This window comes from Miniopterus schreibersii (genome assembly GCF_964146895.1).
Source record: "Miniopterus schreibersii genome assembly, chromosome: 13".
Lineage (NCBI taxonomy): Eukaryota > Metazoa > Chordata > Mammalia > Chiroptera > Miniopteridae > Miniopterus > Miniopterus schreibersii.
Genome location: NC_138113.1, coordinates 10,642,218 through 10,657,159, shown reverse-complemented (window position 1 = coordinate 10,657,159; position 14,942 = coordinate 10,642,218). Strand labels below are relative to the sequence as shown.

Genomic DNA, 14,942 nt, shown 5'->3' with positions numbered 1-14,942 from the left:
GAACTTCGGAAGCCCATCCGTGGACTCCAAGAATTGCTCTCACCTGTCTTTCCTAAGCAGCAGCCCAACTCTCAGGTCTATTTTAGGAAAAAGTTTAGTAGACTGAAAGCTTCTTCTTGAAACATATGGACTTGGGAGATCAGTAGGCATTATTACACATTCTTTTTACTTTGCAAGGAATAAAGACGCGGATAACGTGACCGAAGATGTCACATGCCTGATCTTTCAGGAGGCTGTTATGGACACTACAAATAATGGTTTCTGACCACAGACCCAGCTGAATCACTCCGCAAATATTTACGGGGCGCCTGATGCGCAGGAGCTGTGCAGGAGCCGAGCTCACCAGGTCTGAGGCGGCCGGGGGGCTGGGAAGGGCTCTGGACTAGCGATCTCATTTTTGTTTTCTCAATATCCTAGACTTGTAAGCTTGGTAAATAACTCAATTTCAAATTGCTTCATCCATTAAGTAGAGAATTGTTGCAAATCCTCAAAAAGATAACTTCTGTAAAGATAAACATGGACAAATGAAAAAACGCAAGTACGAGGTTTACTGAAGAGGATAGCTGGGAGGGTCGCCCGTCGAGGGAAGAGGCTGTCAATGCCAACTCCGCACGCCAAGCCGGTGCCTCGCGCGCGGCCCCAGGCCTTTGAAAGGAGCCTTCCGCGATGGGTCAATTTCCGCTTCCGCAGGCAGATTTCGGCGCTGGCGTGAGAGCCCGACGCCCCACGCCGGGTAGCGTCGGACTGTCTTACGCGCATGCTCCGGAGGAAGGCGGAGAGCGGCGAGCGGGGGCGTGGGCAGGCGCCGGGACCGCCCGCTCGCTCGCTGACTCGCTCGCTCTCCCTGCAGCCGCGCGCGGTGGGCGGGGACGCGCGCGCGCGCACGTTCGCGCTGCCGGCCGCGTACAGTAGTGACGGCCGCGCGGGAGCGGTCACATGACCTTAGCGGCTGCCTGTACAGTAAGGACCCAATATGGCAGCGGCGGTAGCAGTGGCAACGGCAGCGGGAGGACCGGCCGCCCCGTAGATCCCCCCGCGCACCACCCTTGCCGCTTCCTCTGCTTGGGTGCTGCTCCGGCCTGACTTCCCCATTCTCCCACCTTTCCCGGCACCGCGGGAAAAACAGCGCAGGGCAGAGCAGGCAGGGAGGGCGGCCGGAGCCCGGACACGGGAGCCTCCCAGTCAGTTCAAGACCCGACATGAGGGAAAAGGGCCGTAGGAAGAAGGGCAGGACCTGGGCGGAGGCCGCCAAGACGGTAAGTGGGAGGGAACGAAGGGGAAGGCCGGGAGGATTTCGCTTCTCGCTGACCTCAGGTCGCAGGGGAAGGGAGGTCATTGGCCCAGCGACCCGGCTGAGGGGGCACAAAACCGCGCCGAGAGGTGGCGGTTAGTGTCGGGTGGTGATCTCTGGGAATGGAGGCGGCCGGCGGAAGAGGGTCGTCGCGGCGCTGTGGCTTCTCCCTGCGATTGCGACGAGCCCTCTACGTGTTTGGAAGCTGTCTCTCGGGGTCACGTCGCTCTCACCCCCATTCTGTGGTAGCCCCCGCCCCGGCATGGGGAAGTCTGTTGTGCTTGCACAGTAACCGGTTCTTCTCCCTTGTGCGGCTGAAGATCCCCCATTGGATGCAGATAGGAGGAGGCTTGTGCGTGCACCCAGCCCCGGAAAGAAGGGGAGCGCAGGAGCTTGGCAGAATTTGCCCGCTAGAGCAGACAAGCCGCCTGACCTCGGGCCCCCTGCTCGTCTGGGCTCCCAGATCCAGCGTGAGGTCACGAGGCTCTTGTTTTTGTTTGCTGTTGGAGCTGAAAGTGCAGGAGGTGTTTAGAAACCAAGTAACAGGTGGGACTTGTAGAATTTTTTTCTTCTGTTTCCGTAGAGACCTACTCTGAACAAGGCAGCAATGCATGGCGGGACGTGTAGTTTACCCGGTCTTTACTTTTCCGTAGTTAAAGTGATGATGGCCTCACGAAGTTGTTCTTAGTGGGTAAAACCATCTTTTTTTCTTTCTTTCTAATTTTGCTATAACGAAATTTAGAGGTAGGTTTTAAAAATAGGGCTATTGAGCATTAGTGAGAACTTTGTTTTATGAAAAAACTTAAAAGTGTGTCTACAGGGTGTCCCAAAAATGTATACACACTTTAACAGCTGATAGCTCAATTTTGAAAGTGAAATGTATTTTAATAAACACTGCCTTTATAATTACTCAAAGTGTGTGTATACATTTTTTGGGGACACACTATATTTGTAGAAATGAAGGTGCAGCAGAAAAGTAACAGGACTTAAAACAGCATTTTAGTGTTGGGGAATGAGAAGATTTGGAGGCATTATCTTTAATGGTGAATCATGTCAGTAATTCTTGTACAACATGGCGAGCTCTTCTAAATGAACCTTTATTATATGATATTTTATTTTATTTATTAAATATATCTTTATTGATTTCAGAGAGAGGAAGGGAGAGGGAGATAGAGATAGAAACATCAGTGATGAGAGAGTCATTGATCTGCTGCCTCCTGCACTCCCCCCGACTGAGGATGGAGGGGGATCCAGCCCTGGGCCCGGGCATGTACCCTGACCGGGAATGAACCTCGATCTCCTCGATTCTAGGTCCATGCTCAACCGCTGAGCCACGCCCGACGGGGCTGTTTGGTTTATTTTAAACGAGATGTTTCTGAATATAAAAGTAATAAATGTTCACTGGGAAAATTCAGAAGATTATAGAAACGTAGAAGAAAATAAAAATCATGTATTTCACCCCTCCGCTGTATCTTGTTAACATTTTGATATATTTTAGAGGGTTGATGAGTCTTAAACTTGTATTTCTGTTTTAGTTGGAAATGTGAAAAAGTTAGTAAATAAAAGCACATTTTATTTATTGAATGTTTTCACTTACAGTATGCCCGTGTAATTGTGACTGCTGGTAGTTTCCCTCTAAAATATTAAAAAAACCAAAACTATAGAAATAATTTTTTTGGTGGTTGGGAAATTGCCCCTTCACAGAAGACTGTTTTACCTTTTTCTACTTGATAAATACCTCAAGACCTCTTTTATTAAAAAGGATGGTAATTTTTAATTGTAAATTTTAATTATAGGTAAGCAGACCCCAAACCTAATTATGTTAATTAATTTTGTCTCTAGAATCTTAGTATTTTTTGAATTATGATTGCTGGATAAAATAGTCTAATCATGGGGAGATTGTGACAAATAGGAAAAATTTGTCTGCATCTGTTTATATTTTCCTATAATGAATTAGTATATTTCCATATCTATAATAAACATTTCATGCCCTAGGTAGCTATGTGAAAAATAGTATTTTAAAGATGCAAAGAGTCTAATTAATCGAGTTCTAAGTTAGTTCCTGAAGGGATCAGTATATTAGTGGCTTGGTGTTTTTTTTTGATTCTGGCAAATGTACATAAGGCCTCAATCTAACTAAAAATGAATTTTAAAAAGAGAATGGTGACACTAAGACTTTTTTCTTTTTTCTAGTAGCCAAAATCTGGAAAATACCATACCCTTTTTGGTTTGCTTTATCATCTATAAAGTAAGGAATTAGACTAAACCTCAATGTTCAAAAGGTTTCTGCTTGTAGGTTTAGAAGTAAATGTAAGTGGAATAAACAAAAGTAAATCTTTAATATTTCAGACTGTAGAATGAAATCAGAGAATTGGTGATTTGACAAATGGAATTAACTTTGACCTAAATTAAGAAATGGTGTCCTGGCCGAGTGAGTAGCTCAGTTGGTTAGAACATCGTGATATGCCAAGGTTGTGGGTTCGACCCCTGGTTAGGGCACATACATGAAGCAACCAATGAATGCATAAATAAGTGGAACAACAAATTGATGTTTCTCTCCCTCCCTCCCTCTCTCTCTAAGCTCACAAAAAAAGAGAGAGAAAAAGGAAAGAAACGGTGCGTATATTTATAAGATCAAGAAGACTAGGAGAAGTTAGTTTTTTGTGTTTTTTTTTTTTAAATCTTCACCAGAGACATGCTTAGAGAGAGAGAGAGAGAGAGAGAGACATCGATGTGAGAGAAACACAGATCAGTTGCCTTCCCTACATGCCCCGACCGAGGATGAAACCCACAACCCAAGTATGTGCCCTGCCTAGGAATTGAACCAGCAACCCTTCAGTGCATAGGGCAACACTCAACCAACTGAGCCAGCCCAGCCAGGCAGGAGAAATAAGTTTTAAACTTATTTCATAGCATTAAGGTCAGATGTTCTAGGAACAGAGCAAGAAAATAATTAAATTATTTATGAATACAGGCAATATCTGCTTCTTATTTTATTGTGTTCTTGGTACCTGCATTGTAGAGCTGTCCTGTTTTGGGGAGCACTATTAAAATGGGGCTGTATTCCTGACCAGTAATGGAGCAACAGATAAAATTATTCAATCAATTATATATGTCTATATACATAATAAGATATGAGGGATGGGTATATGAGAGCTACATGGATTGATGTAAGGTTGCTACGAACAATCCAAAAAAAAAATAATAAGATTCATAACTATTATATAATAGTAAAATTATGCCATTATGCCAAGAGCCTGATTAAATGTATAGACTGGTTCCAGTAACTAAGGACACCAGACAGGATTATGGTGTCTCCCTGCTGATCTTATTTATATTTGCCTTATACAAATACACTACTTATAAAATGCATTATTCAGGTATTTAGTTAACAGTCTCATGTTTTTAAATTTTAAGGCTGGTAGTAATGGTTGTGATAAAATGATTTGGATGAGGGATCTGTAGAATAGTGTTTGGTGAAATTTAAATAAAAAAATTTCTAGTAAGCCAGAGATATTGAGATCCATTATACTTGACTCTAATGTTCAAAGTTATGCTTATTTAAAAAAAAAAGACGTCATCTAAATATTTGACATCCCTGAGGAGTTTAGCTGTTTTACAAAGCAGAGCTTTCGAAATAGTATAATCTTGTTGATCGTGTTTCTTTTTTTTACTTTTCTCTTGTCACCAACCACAACTAGGAAAGCTTTAAAAGAGAAAAATAACCTAAGAGGACAGGTTTGTTGTGATTATAGGGGGAAGGGACAAAGACACAGACCTTAGAGATTGTACACTAGAGGTATCTTTTGGGAGTAAAGTGGTAAAAGTACTAGAAGTGAAGTATGGGTGTTAGAGTTGAGGAGCACAGCAATCTGTAGAATAGATCTTTATTTTATTTTATTTATTTATTTTTTAAAATATATCTTTATTGATTTCAGAGAGAGGAAAGGAGAGGGAGAGAGAGATAGAAACATCAATGATGAGAGAGTCATTGATGGGCTGCCTCCTGCACGCCCTGACCTGGGATGGTAGTCTGCAACCTAGGCATGTGCCCTGACCGGGAATCAAACCCTGATCGCCTGGATCCTAAGTTGACGCTCGACCACTGAGCAACGCCCGGCTGGGCTGTAGAGTAGATCTTTAGCATGTGGTTTGTAGACTGAAGAAAAAGTCGGGTTTTTTTTTTGGATGGTATTAATATAGACTTCATTTGCATGTTAATACTATTTGAATGTACTTAGATTTTTATTTTTTGTCATTTACCTAACACTTAACTTTGGGGAATAAGATGGAAGATAGAAAATTTCCATTGAAGAAGTAAGACTCAAAGGCTACTTTTATATAGGAAGTCTAGAAAATGGAAAATAGTTACTTAAAAGTATAGTAAAAATATATAATTAGAAAGATGTTTAGAAAAATGTCTTAAATACATGTTAAAAAATAGATGCATTAACTTAGAAATTTTCAGTACTCTTAATCTTTACCATGAGTAACTATTTTCCTTTCAAACTTTTTTTCAAAGTTCCAGTGGGGATGGAACTAGCAACCTGGGTATGTGCCCTGACCAGGAATCAAATCTGCCACTTTTCAGTGTAGGGGAGGATGCTTCAACCAACTGAGCCATACCAGCCAGGGCAAAAATAAGTTTTTTCTTAAAAAATAAGGCTAGGACTCCCTGGGTCAATTGGTTGGAGCATTGTCCTGTTGCGCTAGGGTGGTGGTCAGGGCACATAAGGGGGTCAAGCAATGACTGCATGGAACAACATGCAGTGGAACAACAATCGATGTTTCTCACTCTAAAATACGCACGCACGCACGCACGCACGCACGCACGCGGCTAGGAGTATGGCCAGGCCTGGTTATGGCCCCTTGGATATATTTTGACTAGGCCAGAATCCTTGTAAGTCTGTATTTGTATTATATTTGTAGTTGTATTAGAATCTCCAGGAGAGAGTGGGCACCTTGAAAAAACATTAAACAAATCTCTTTTTGTAATAATAGGCTATAGAAAGTAAAACTGGGCAAAGTCTTGGTTTGTGATGTACGTAAAAAATAGAGTGAGAAAGCTTTGTAAGAGGCATGGGTTAAAAATTGAAAAACTGCTCTGATGCATAATTTTTAAAATGATAACTGCATGTTTTATTTCAACTTTATTGAGGTATGATTGACATAAAATTGTAAGATAATTCATACATTTATGAAGTTGCTATCTGCAAGTCTATTTGTGCTAGGTGATTTGATGTAACACTTTCTTGAGTGATCTTACATCTTGCCATAATAATAAATGAAGTTTCCCTGTTTTGCTTCTTGAATTTTGTATTACTGTTTTCAGTTCACCATTCCTCCTGTCATGTTTTATGTTCCACAATGCTCCTAACTTGTTGAAGGGGAAAAAAATCAAAATCTTGTTTTGAACACAAGTTAAACCTTTCTGTAAAGGTACTGCTGCCACTGCATCTCCTAGAATTCTGACTGGAGCTGAGAAAATAAGGTCAGATTTGCAGAAGTCTTTGCTGTTTAATCATCCACAGAATCTATCCACCCTTAAAAGGCTGTGCAATTTTGCTGTCGGTGAAAGGGCATTATGTTTTCACTACAAAAACTGTCTGGAAAGAGGCCAGTATATGGAAGATATAATTGTAGGGAACTGACCAGTAGGGTTTGCTAAAACCTGCTATTTTTGTCCTTTTTACAAAAAACCTCTGAATGCCCCTCTGGTTCTGAATTTTTTCTTTCCATATCTCATAGATTCCATCCTCATAGTTTATAGTATTGTGCAATTTAGTGTTTTTAGTACAGTTTGATTTATCATGGTTTTAGTGTGTGTTTTTAAATTCTCACCGAGGATTAAAATAGGATATATTTTATTGATTTGGGGCGGGGGGGCATCAATCTTTACCACAAGAAACCTTTTTATTTTTATTTTTTTAGACTTTGTTTTAAAATTGATTTTAGAGAGAGGAAGGGGAAGAGAGAGAAAGAAACATCAATGTGAGAGAGAAATATGGTTTGGCTGCCTCCTGTATGTGCCCTGACTGGGGATCAAACCTGCAACCCAGGTATGTGCTCTGATCAGGAATCACGCCTGCAACCTTTTGGTGTACAGGGTGGTGCTCCAACCAGCTGAGCCACACAGCCAGGGCTGTTTTTAGTGTTTTAAAAGGTAATTGAATGTACTGAGTTTTTCAACTCTTCTATTTTTGTAAAGGAAAAAAATCTTTATCTAGAAAGTTTAGAATTAAAAAATACAAAGATGAACATAGGTGCAGTTTTTGAACTCTTTTAAATATGACTTAAATACAATAGTATTGCTTTATTTTTTATTTTTTTTAATGTTTTTATTTATTTTAGAGGGAGAGAGGAAGAGAGAGGGAGAGAAATATTGATGAGAGAAGAGAACCATCTTGGCTGTCTCCTGCATGCCCCTTACTGGGGATCGAACCCACAACCCTGGCATGCGCCCTGACCAGGAATCAAACCAGCTACCTCTTGTACATGACAATGCTCAACCAACTGAGCCACACCAACCAGGGCAATATTACTTGCTTTAAACTTTAATTGAGCCCGGCCGGCGTGATTCAGTGGTTGAGTGTTGACTGATCTATGACTCTTATCATTGATATTTCTATCTCTCCCTCTCCCTTCCTCTTTCTGAAATCAATAAAAACATATAAAAAAACAAAAATACTTTGTTTCTATTAAAGTTATATACGTTCATTATTTAAAAAAAACAAGTAGAACAGAAGTATGTAAAGAGTTAATCTTGGATGCCTCACTGTAGTGAAAAAAGGATTAAGTGAAAGTCTGCATACTGAAACATTGAGAATATTTAGAGTTATACTGAAATTAGGTATAGTCAATTGTTTGAATAGAACTTTCTGGACTTTTAACTATATAGAAATATGCATAAACATGTATACATATATATATATTTTTAAACATTTTTCTTATTTTTTTTCTTTTTTTAAAATATATCTTTATTGATTTCAGAGAGAGGAAAGGAGAGAGGGAGAGAGAGAGATAGAAACATCAGTGATGAGAGAGTCATTGATCAAGCCCCACAACCAGGGCATGTGCCCTCACTAGGAATCGAACCCAGATCACCTGGATCCTAGGTCGACGCTCAACCGCTGGGCCACGCCCTCCCGGGCCATATATATTTTTATATACAGTTCTGCAACTTGCTTTCTTTATGAATATCATGGATGTCTTTTTAATGCCATTACCTATGTATCTGCCTCATTCTTTTAAATGGTTTCTTAATATTTCATTGTTTTTGGATGTGTCATATAAAAAATCAGTCCTTGATTATTTTACATTGTACCTTTTGTACCTTTTTGTACCTTTTGTACCTTTTGAACCATTGTACCTTTTTCCCCTTTTGTACCAAATACTTTAGTTAACGTACATCAGGGCATATATGTATGCATATACATTGTGTGTGTATATGTGCATCTGTGTGAATGGAATAGTTTGTGAATGGACTATTTGTATATTTTTCACTTGCCCATTCAGATTTTTGTTTGTTTGTTTGTTTCCTGGTCTTTTTTATACTCATTTCCTTTTTTTTAAGTTAAAAAAAAAAAATTTTTTTTTTAAAATTTATTGATTTTAGAGAGGAAATGGAAGAGAGAAAGGGAGGGAGAAAGAGAAACTTCGATTTGTTGTTCCACTTATCTATGCATTCATTGGATTTATGCATTCCTTGGTTGACTCTTGAATGTGCCCTGACTGGAGATCAAACCCGCAACCTTGGCATATGAGGAGGACACTCTAATCATCTGAGCTACCCAGCCAGTGTTTATAGTAATTACTAAGAGTGCTTTGTAGATTAAGAAAACTGGCCTTTAGTCATATGTGTTATAGATCTGGTCCCATTTTTGTCTTTGATTTAATTTATACAGTTTTTTGCTTCCCAGACATTCTTAATATTAGTGTAAAAATTTTATCAATTTTTGCCTTTTGTGCTTTTTAGGTTTTGAATTCTCTTACGAAAAGCATTCCCCACTTAAAGATTATTAATTGAGTGCTTTAAAAAATGTTTAGCTCTGAAGGTATATCTTCCCTAAATAAAATACATATTTTATTGAGGACAGGTAAGAGGAAATTCAGATTATATATTAGTGAAATTATGCTCCTTAAAGGCAGAGAGTTTCCTTTTCAATGTTTCTACCTGCAGAGCTTAATTCATTTTCTTGCACATGACTGCTAAATCTTTTTTTAAATCATTTTTTAAATTGAAAAAAATATTTTTATTGATTTTTTTAGAGAAAGAAAGAGGAAGAGAAACATCAATGTGAGAGAGAAACATAGATCTTTTGCCTGCACAGGCACTCTGGCCGTGGATCGAACCCGCAACCTGGGCCTGTGCCCTGACTGGGAGTCCAACCAGTGGCCTTTCTTTCAGTGCCCAGAGCAACGCTCAATCAACTTAGCCACACTGGCTAGGGCTTAATCTTTTTTAATTGGAGGTAAAAGAAGACATTGTTCTCACTTGCAAGGGAATACAATTTGAATAAAGTTAGTCACCGATGTTAAGTGTTGTTTGCCAGGAAAACAGATTGAGTATCTGTCTTGTTTGTGAAAGAAAATTATTTCAAGACACACCTGGGTATTCCCTCCAAAGACTCTTTTGAGTTACATTTGGACATTGGGGAAATTTCTGTGATAATTCTTACTTTTGATCTTGGTTGACAAAACTAAAGTTGGTTAATGGTGAATACATATATGTACTTGGTCCTGGGCATCAGGGCACACTGTAAACCTTATTAATTATAGTGTCTTCTGAGTAATTTGATCCATCTTTTGGTAAAAATTGTGTTGTTAAAGACTCATTTGAAAATTCTTTGGTTTACTGACATTTTGCAGTTGATACTACATTTAGAATGGACTTTCATTGGAGTTCACAGCTTGGGATGACCTAAATCATCCTGAATCTTTAACTTACTGACATCTGAATTATTCAATAGCTGGTTTAACCATGTTCAGTTTCAAATAAAATGCTTAATGGTGTTAGTGACTTATTTCTAAATAGTAATGTAAAATTTTAAATATATTGCTAGTGACTAGTTTTCCATATGATTTGAGTGGTTCTGACAGATTCTGAAAGTTTAAACAGACGGTACCATTAAATATATTAATATGTTCGGAAAGGTTTTCTTTTTTTATTTTGTGGTGTGTGTGTGTGTGTAGTTGTAAAAAAGATGGATTACAAGAAAAAAATAACAGAAAAAAGTTTTATGTAAATTACCCAAGAAAGGCATAATGGGGAATAAAAATCTGTTTCTAATAGCAACTTGTGAATGACCTTAACAGTCTGGATTTTATCTTGGTTCTACCATTTATTATGTCAGCTTGGGCAGGTTATTTAAACCAGTGTACAAACTTTAATGTGCATAAGAATCACCTGGAGAACTTGTTACAACGCAGATTTTTATTCAGTAGGTCTGCAGTGTAGCCAGAAATTCTGCATTTCTAACAAGTTCTTAGCTAATGTTGGTGCTTTGGTCTAAGGACCACTTTTCTAGTTGTAGGGATTTACACTAAGCTTTCTCAGTCTCCCCAACTTTAAAATAGATATAATAGTAGAACTTACCATTTGGGATGTTTGGTGATTAGGTGAGAATGTATGCAAGTTCTTTATACAATGACTAGTATGTTGTGAACACTGTTAATATTATGAAAAATTAATAAATATAGATCATTTTGTGTTTCTGAATGGGAAAACTATATATTGTAAAGATATTACTTCTTAGTAAAGAATTATAGAGGTTTGACACAGTACTAATGAAAAGCCTTTTAACCTCAGGGATACCATTTGCCACTTGTTTCTAATGGTCATTGTGTAACCACACAGAGACATAAACTAGCTGTGAACAAGTTTGGGAATGCATCCATTTCCTGCTTTAGGAGATTCTGCACCAAATCCCACTCTCTTGACTTACACTTTGGGAACTGCCTCTGACAAGGCCATGTGGCAGGGAATGGCAGGCAGCCTCTTGGAGCTGAGTGACTTCTGGCCAAGAGCCAGCAAAACAGAAAAGGACGGAAACTTGCCAACAAGTAAGCTTGGAAAAGAACCCCAAACCTCAAATGATTTCACAGTCCCAGCTGACAGTTTGATTTCAGCCTAGTGAGACCCTAAGCAGAAGACCCAATTAACCCATGTCCAGAATCCTTACACACACAACCTGTGAGATACATTTGTGTTGTTTTCATAATAAAACATAATCACAAAGTAAATTTGTGTTGGGGCTGTATAATAGCAAACTAGTAGTTAGACTAAAATTTGTGGAGGTGGGACTGCGTCAGGATTGGTCTTGGAGGTGTGACATGGATAGTCATGGATGATGGATAAAGCATTTACAGGTGAGATGGGTAAGGGCATTCCAGGCAGAGGGAAGAGCTGGAAAGCGGGAAGACTGAAAAAGGCAGGCTACATTTGATGCATGGCTAATTTAGTTTTGAGTATTGTAGAGTGAAAAATAAGGCCCAAAAAGGTAGTTTGGGTCCAAAATTGGAGAGTTATAGAAGTCAGGCCGACAGGTATTTTTATTCGAGAGGCCATAGAGCATTTTTTGTGCAGGAGATAACATCTTTGTTTCTATCTGATGGGGCCCTTTGCGGTATTTATTGCAGAGGACTGGAGAAGTCTAGCTGTAGAGAGGTATAAGGGTTAGAGTAGGACTCTTTGAATTAAAAAGGTGGGCCCTGGCTGGTGTGGCTGAATTGGTTGGAGCATCATCCCATGCACTGAATGGCAGCAGGTTCGATTGATTGGCATTGGCCTGTGGCAGGTAGTTTACATGGGGTCTCATCGTCATGGCAGGGAATGGCCAAGGCTTCACCAAAAAATTTATAAATTCCTTTAAGGGCTTTGGGAAAATTATGACTTTTTTTTAATCCTCACCCAAGGATATTTTTTCCATTGCCTTTCAGAGAGCGGAAGGAAGGGGGGGCGGCGGGCAGAGAAACATTGATGTGAGAGAGATACATCAATTGGTTGCCTCCTGCCCACTTCCCATATGGGGGGGAGATAGAGCCTGCAACCGAGGTATGTGCCCTCGGCCAGGATCGAACCTGGCACCCTCAGCCCTCGGGCAGCACTCTAACCACTGAGCCAAACAGGCTAGGGCTGAAAAGCTCTCTTTTAATTTCCAAAGTTTCAATACTAAATCTCTATTTTTAAGAGACCAGAAGAAGTATGAAAAGAATGTAAGAACTAAATACAAGGTCAGTTTTCCTAAGTGGATTTTTTATATTTAATGATAAGCTGATGAGCTCTTGATTACTTACTTAGAAATCCTCAAAGAAGCAACTAAAACCTGTTGGAGATTTAAGAGTACAGAAAGGTGATGGTTAAAGTAAATATAAAAATGCCAATAGAGTTTCTATATCTTATAATTAACAGAAAATATAATGAAAAATATAAAATATCTAGGAATAAGTAGAGTAAGAAATGTGCAGGATCTAGGTGAAAAAAACTGAAGTCCCTGAAAAGGATGGGGGAAAAACTTGAACAATTGAAGAGAGCCAATTTGTACCAGATGGAAATAATCAGTATGATAAAGATTTCAGTCTTTGTTAAGTAAATTTATAAATTTAAAGCAATTCAACTTTGGCAAAACAAAAGCTCATCTGGGTTAGACTAAAAATATATTTCAAAAAAGAAGTGTAACTTCTTTTAAAAAGGGACATAACATATTACTAGGTACTAAAATGTATTGCAAAGATCCAGTGATTAAAGCAACATGTCCCTGATTTGTGTGACTAGACAAGACTGAATAGTATAGATGTGAAAGTCCAGATAGTCAAGTATATTTAGGAATTCAGTATACAAGTAGTGGGTTTTTTTCTGAGCAGAGTCTGCATAGCTGTCATCAGATTCTTAAGGGGTCTACATCCATATAAAAAGTTAAGTATTGATATGGGTCTGGGGAGAAAAGGGCATTTGAACTGAGGATAGGTGCATTACCAAAGACATATGTGAGAATCATTTTTGAGAGACAGTGGAATTGAACTAGTGGAATTGACTCTTTGAAGATATGTTGAGCATAGTAGAGTATAAATTGGGATGTTTTATTATTTATTTTTTTATTTTTATTATTTTTTTAAAAATATGTTTTTATTGATTCCAGAGAGAGGGAGAGAGAGAGAGAAACATCAATGATGAGCGATTTGTTCATCAGCTGCCTCCTTCACACCCCCGACTGGGGATGGAGCCCACAACCCGGGCATGTGCCCTGACCGGGAATCGAACCCTGATCTCCTGGATCCTAGGTCCATGCTCAACTGCTGAGCCACACCCGGCCGGGCTAAATTGGGATGTTTTAGATGACTTGTTTTGGAACTATAGAAGATGCTCAGATATTTGTTTATCACATATGGTAAAAAAAATCAAGTAGTTTTAAGAGAATAAGAGAAACACATCTACAAATAATAAAATGTCTTTTTTCTATAATTATACCTTTGATTTACTTCTGTTGTCTCTGAATATTACAATTGTAATTCTTGGTCCAAGATCTTTTGGGTGTAGGGATTAAAAAACAATTGTAAGGACTTATTTTTTGTCATGTGTGCTTTTATTGCTTTACAATCAAAACATACATTTGAACCCTTTATGGGTTTTGTAATTATTGAGGTTTCCTAATAAACAGTTTTCCTAACCATTCCATTAGTGTGATTAGGGAAAAAATGACTTTTTTGAAGAGTTTAAAGTTTGGTATATCTTGCCCGGACGGGCGTGGTTCAGCGGTTGAGCATTGACCTATGATCCAGGAGATCGAGGTTTGATTCCGGGTCAGGGCACATGGTCAGGCTGAGGGCTTGATTCCCTAGTCGGGAGTGTGTAGGAGGCAGCTGATTAATGATGACTCTCTCATCCTTGATGTTTCTACCTCTTCCTCTCCCTCTCCCTGAAATCAATAAAGATGTGTAAAAATAGTAAAAATTTTAAAAAAAAAGTTTGGTATATCTTTGAAATTAACCTTACTGATTTTATTACTTATACACTCTTATTTCTGTATCGTAATAATAAATAAGAACTGTAGTAGAGGGAAGATTGGAATAAGAGATGCACCCTAACTTTAATTAGGATCTATGATTGCTGTCCCAACTCAGTTTTTTAGTATATGATTTAAACCAGTTCACTTAATTGGAAATTTTTATCAGGTATGGCCAAACAACCCTAGAATTTGGAATCTATATTTTTAGCTTAGACATATAATCCTTTTATTGAAATTCTTTTCTGATAGTAATATGTTATTTTTATGGGGTGCTACTACCAGCATAGGTGTCCTACTCCCGTCCTTCATTGGCTGGACCCAGAATGAAATCTTAATCCTCCATTGTGGACCAGAATTGGGCAAATTGGAAGTATTATTTAAAACAAATGAAAACTGTATGTTTTGAGTTGATAGGAATGTTTTAAGGAAATGTGTCAATAAGCAGGTCCTTTAACTATTTTTGTTAGGGAGTAATTTATTTTTGTGAACTGTGGACACTTTTACATAATTTACCCCCTTTCCCTTTCCTTGATTATCTGGCTAATAATGTGCATTGTGGAAAGTTTAAAAACAAAAGAAACAAAATTATCCTGATTTCGCCAGATTGAGTACTCTTAGTCATTTTAAGATTTTGGAAAAATTGGGTT

At 38.7% G+C, this 14,942-nt stretch overlaps 1 protein-coding gene across 3 annotated transcripts in view; it reads left to right on the top strand.

Moving 5' to 3' along the window:
- The first annotated feature begins 944 nt into the window (after positions 1 to 944).
- ASXL2 (ASXL transcriptional regulator 2) overlaps positions 945 to 14,942 on the top strand; it is an 80,951-nt gene continuing 66,953 nt past the window's right edge. For 2 of the 3 annotated variants that reach the window (XM_081157305.1, XM_081157304.1), the window contains exon 1: positions 945 to 1,256. In XM_081157305.1, the coding sequence (XP_081013431.1) occupies positions 1,200 to 1,256 (57 nt within the window). In that variant the 5' untranslated portion in view covers positions 945 to 1,199. The remainder of the gene's footprint in view (positions 1,257 to 14,942) is intronic. The other variant, XM_081157306.1, reaches the window with a different exon arrangement.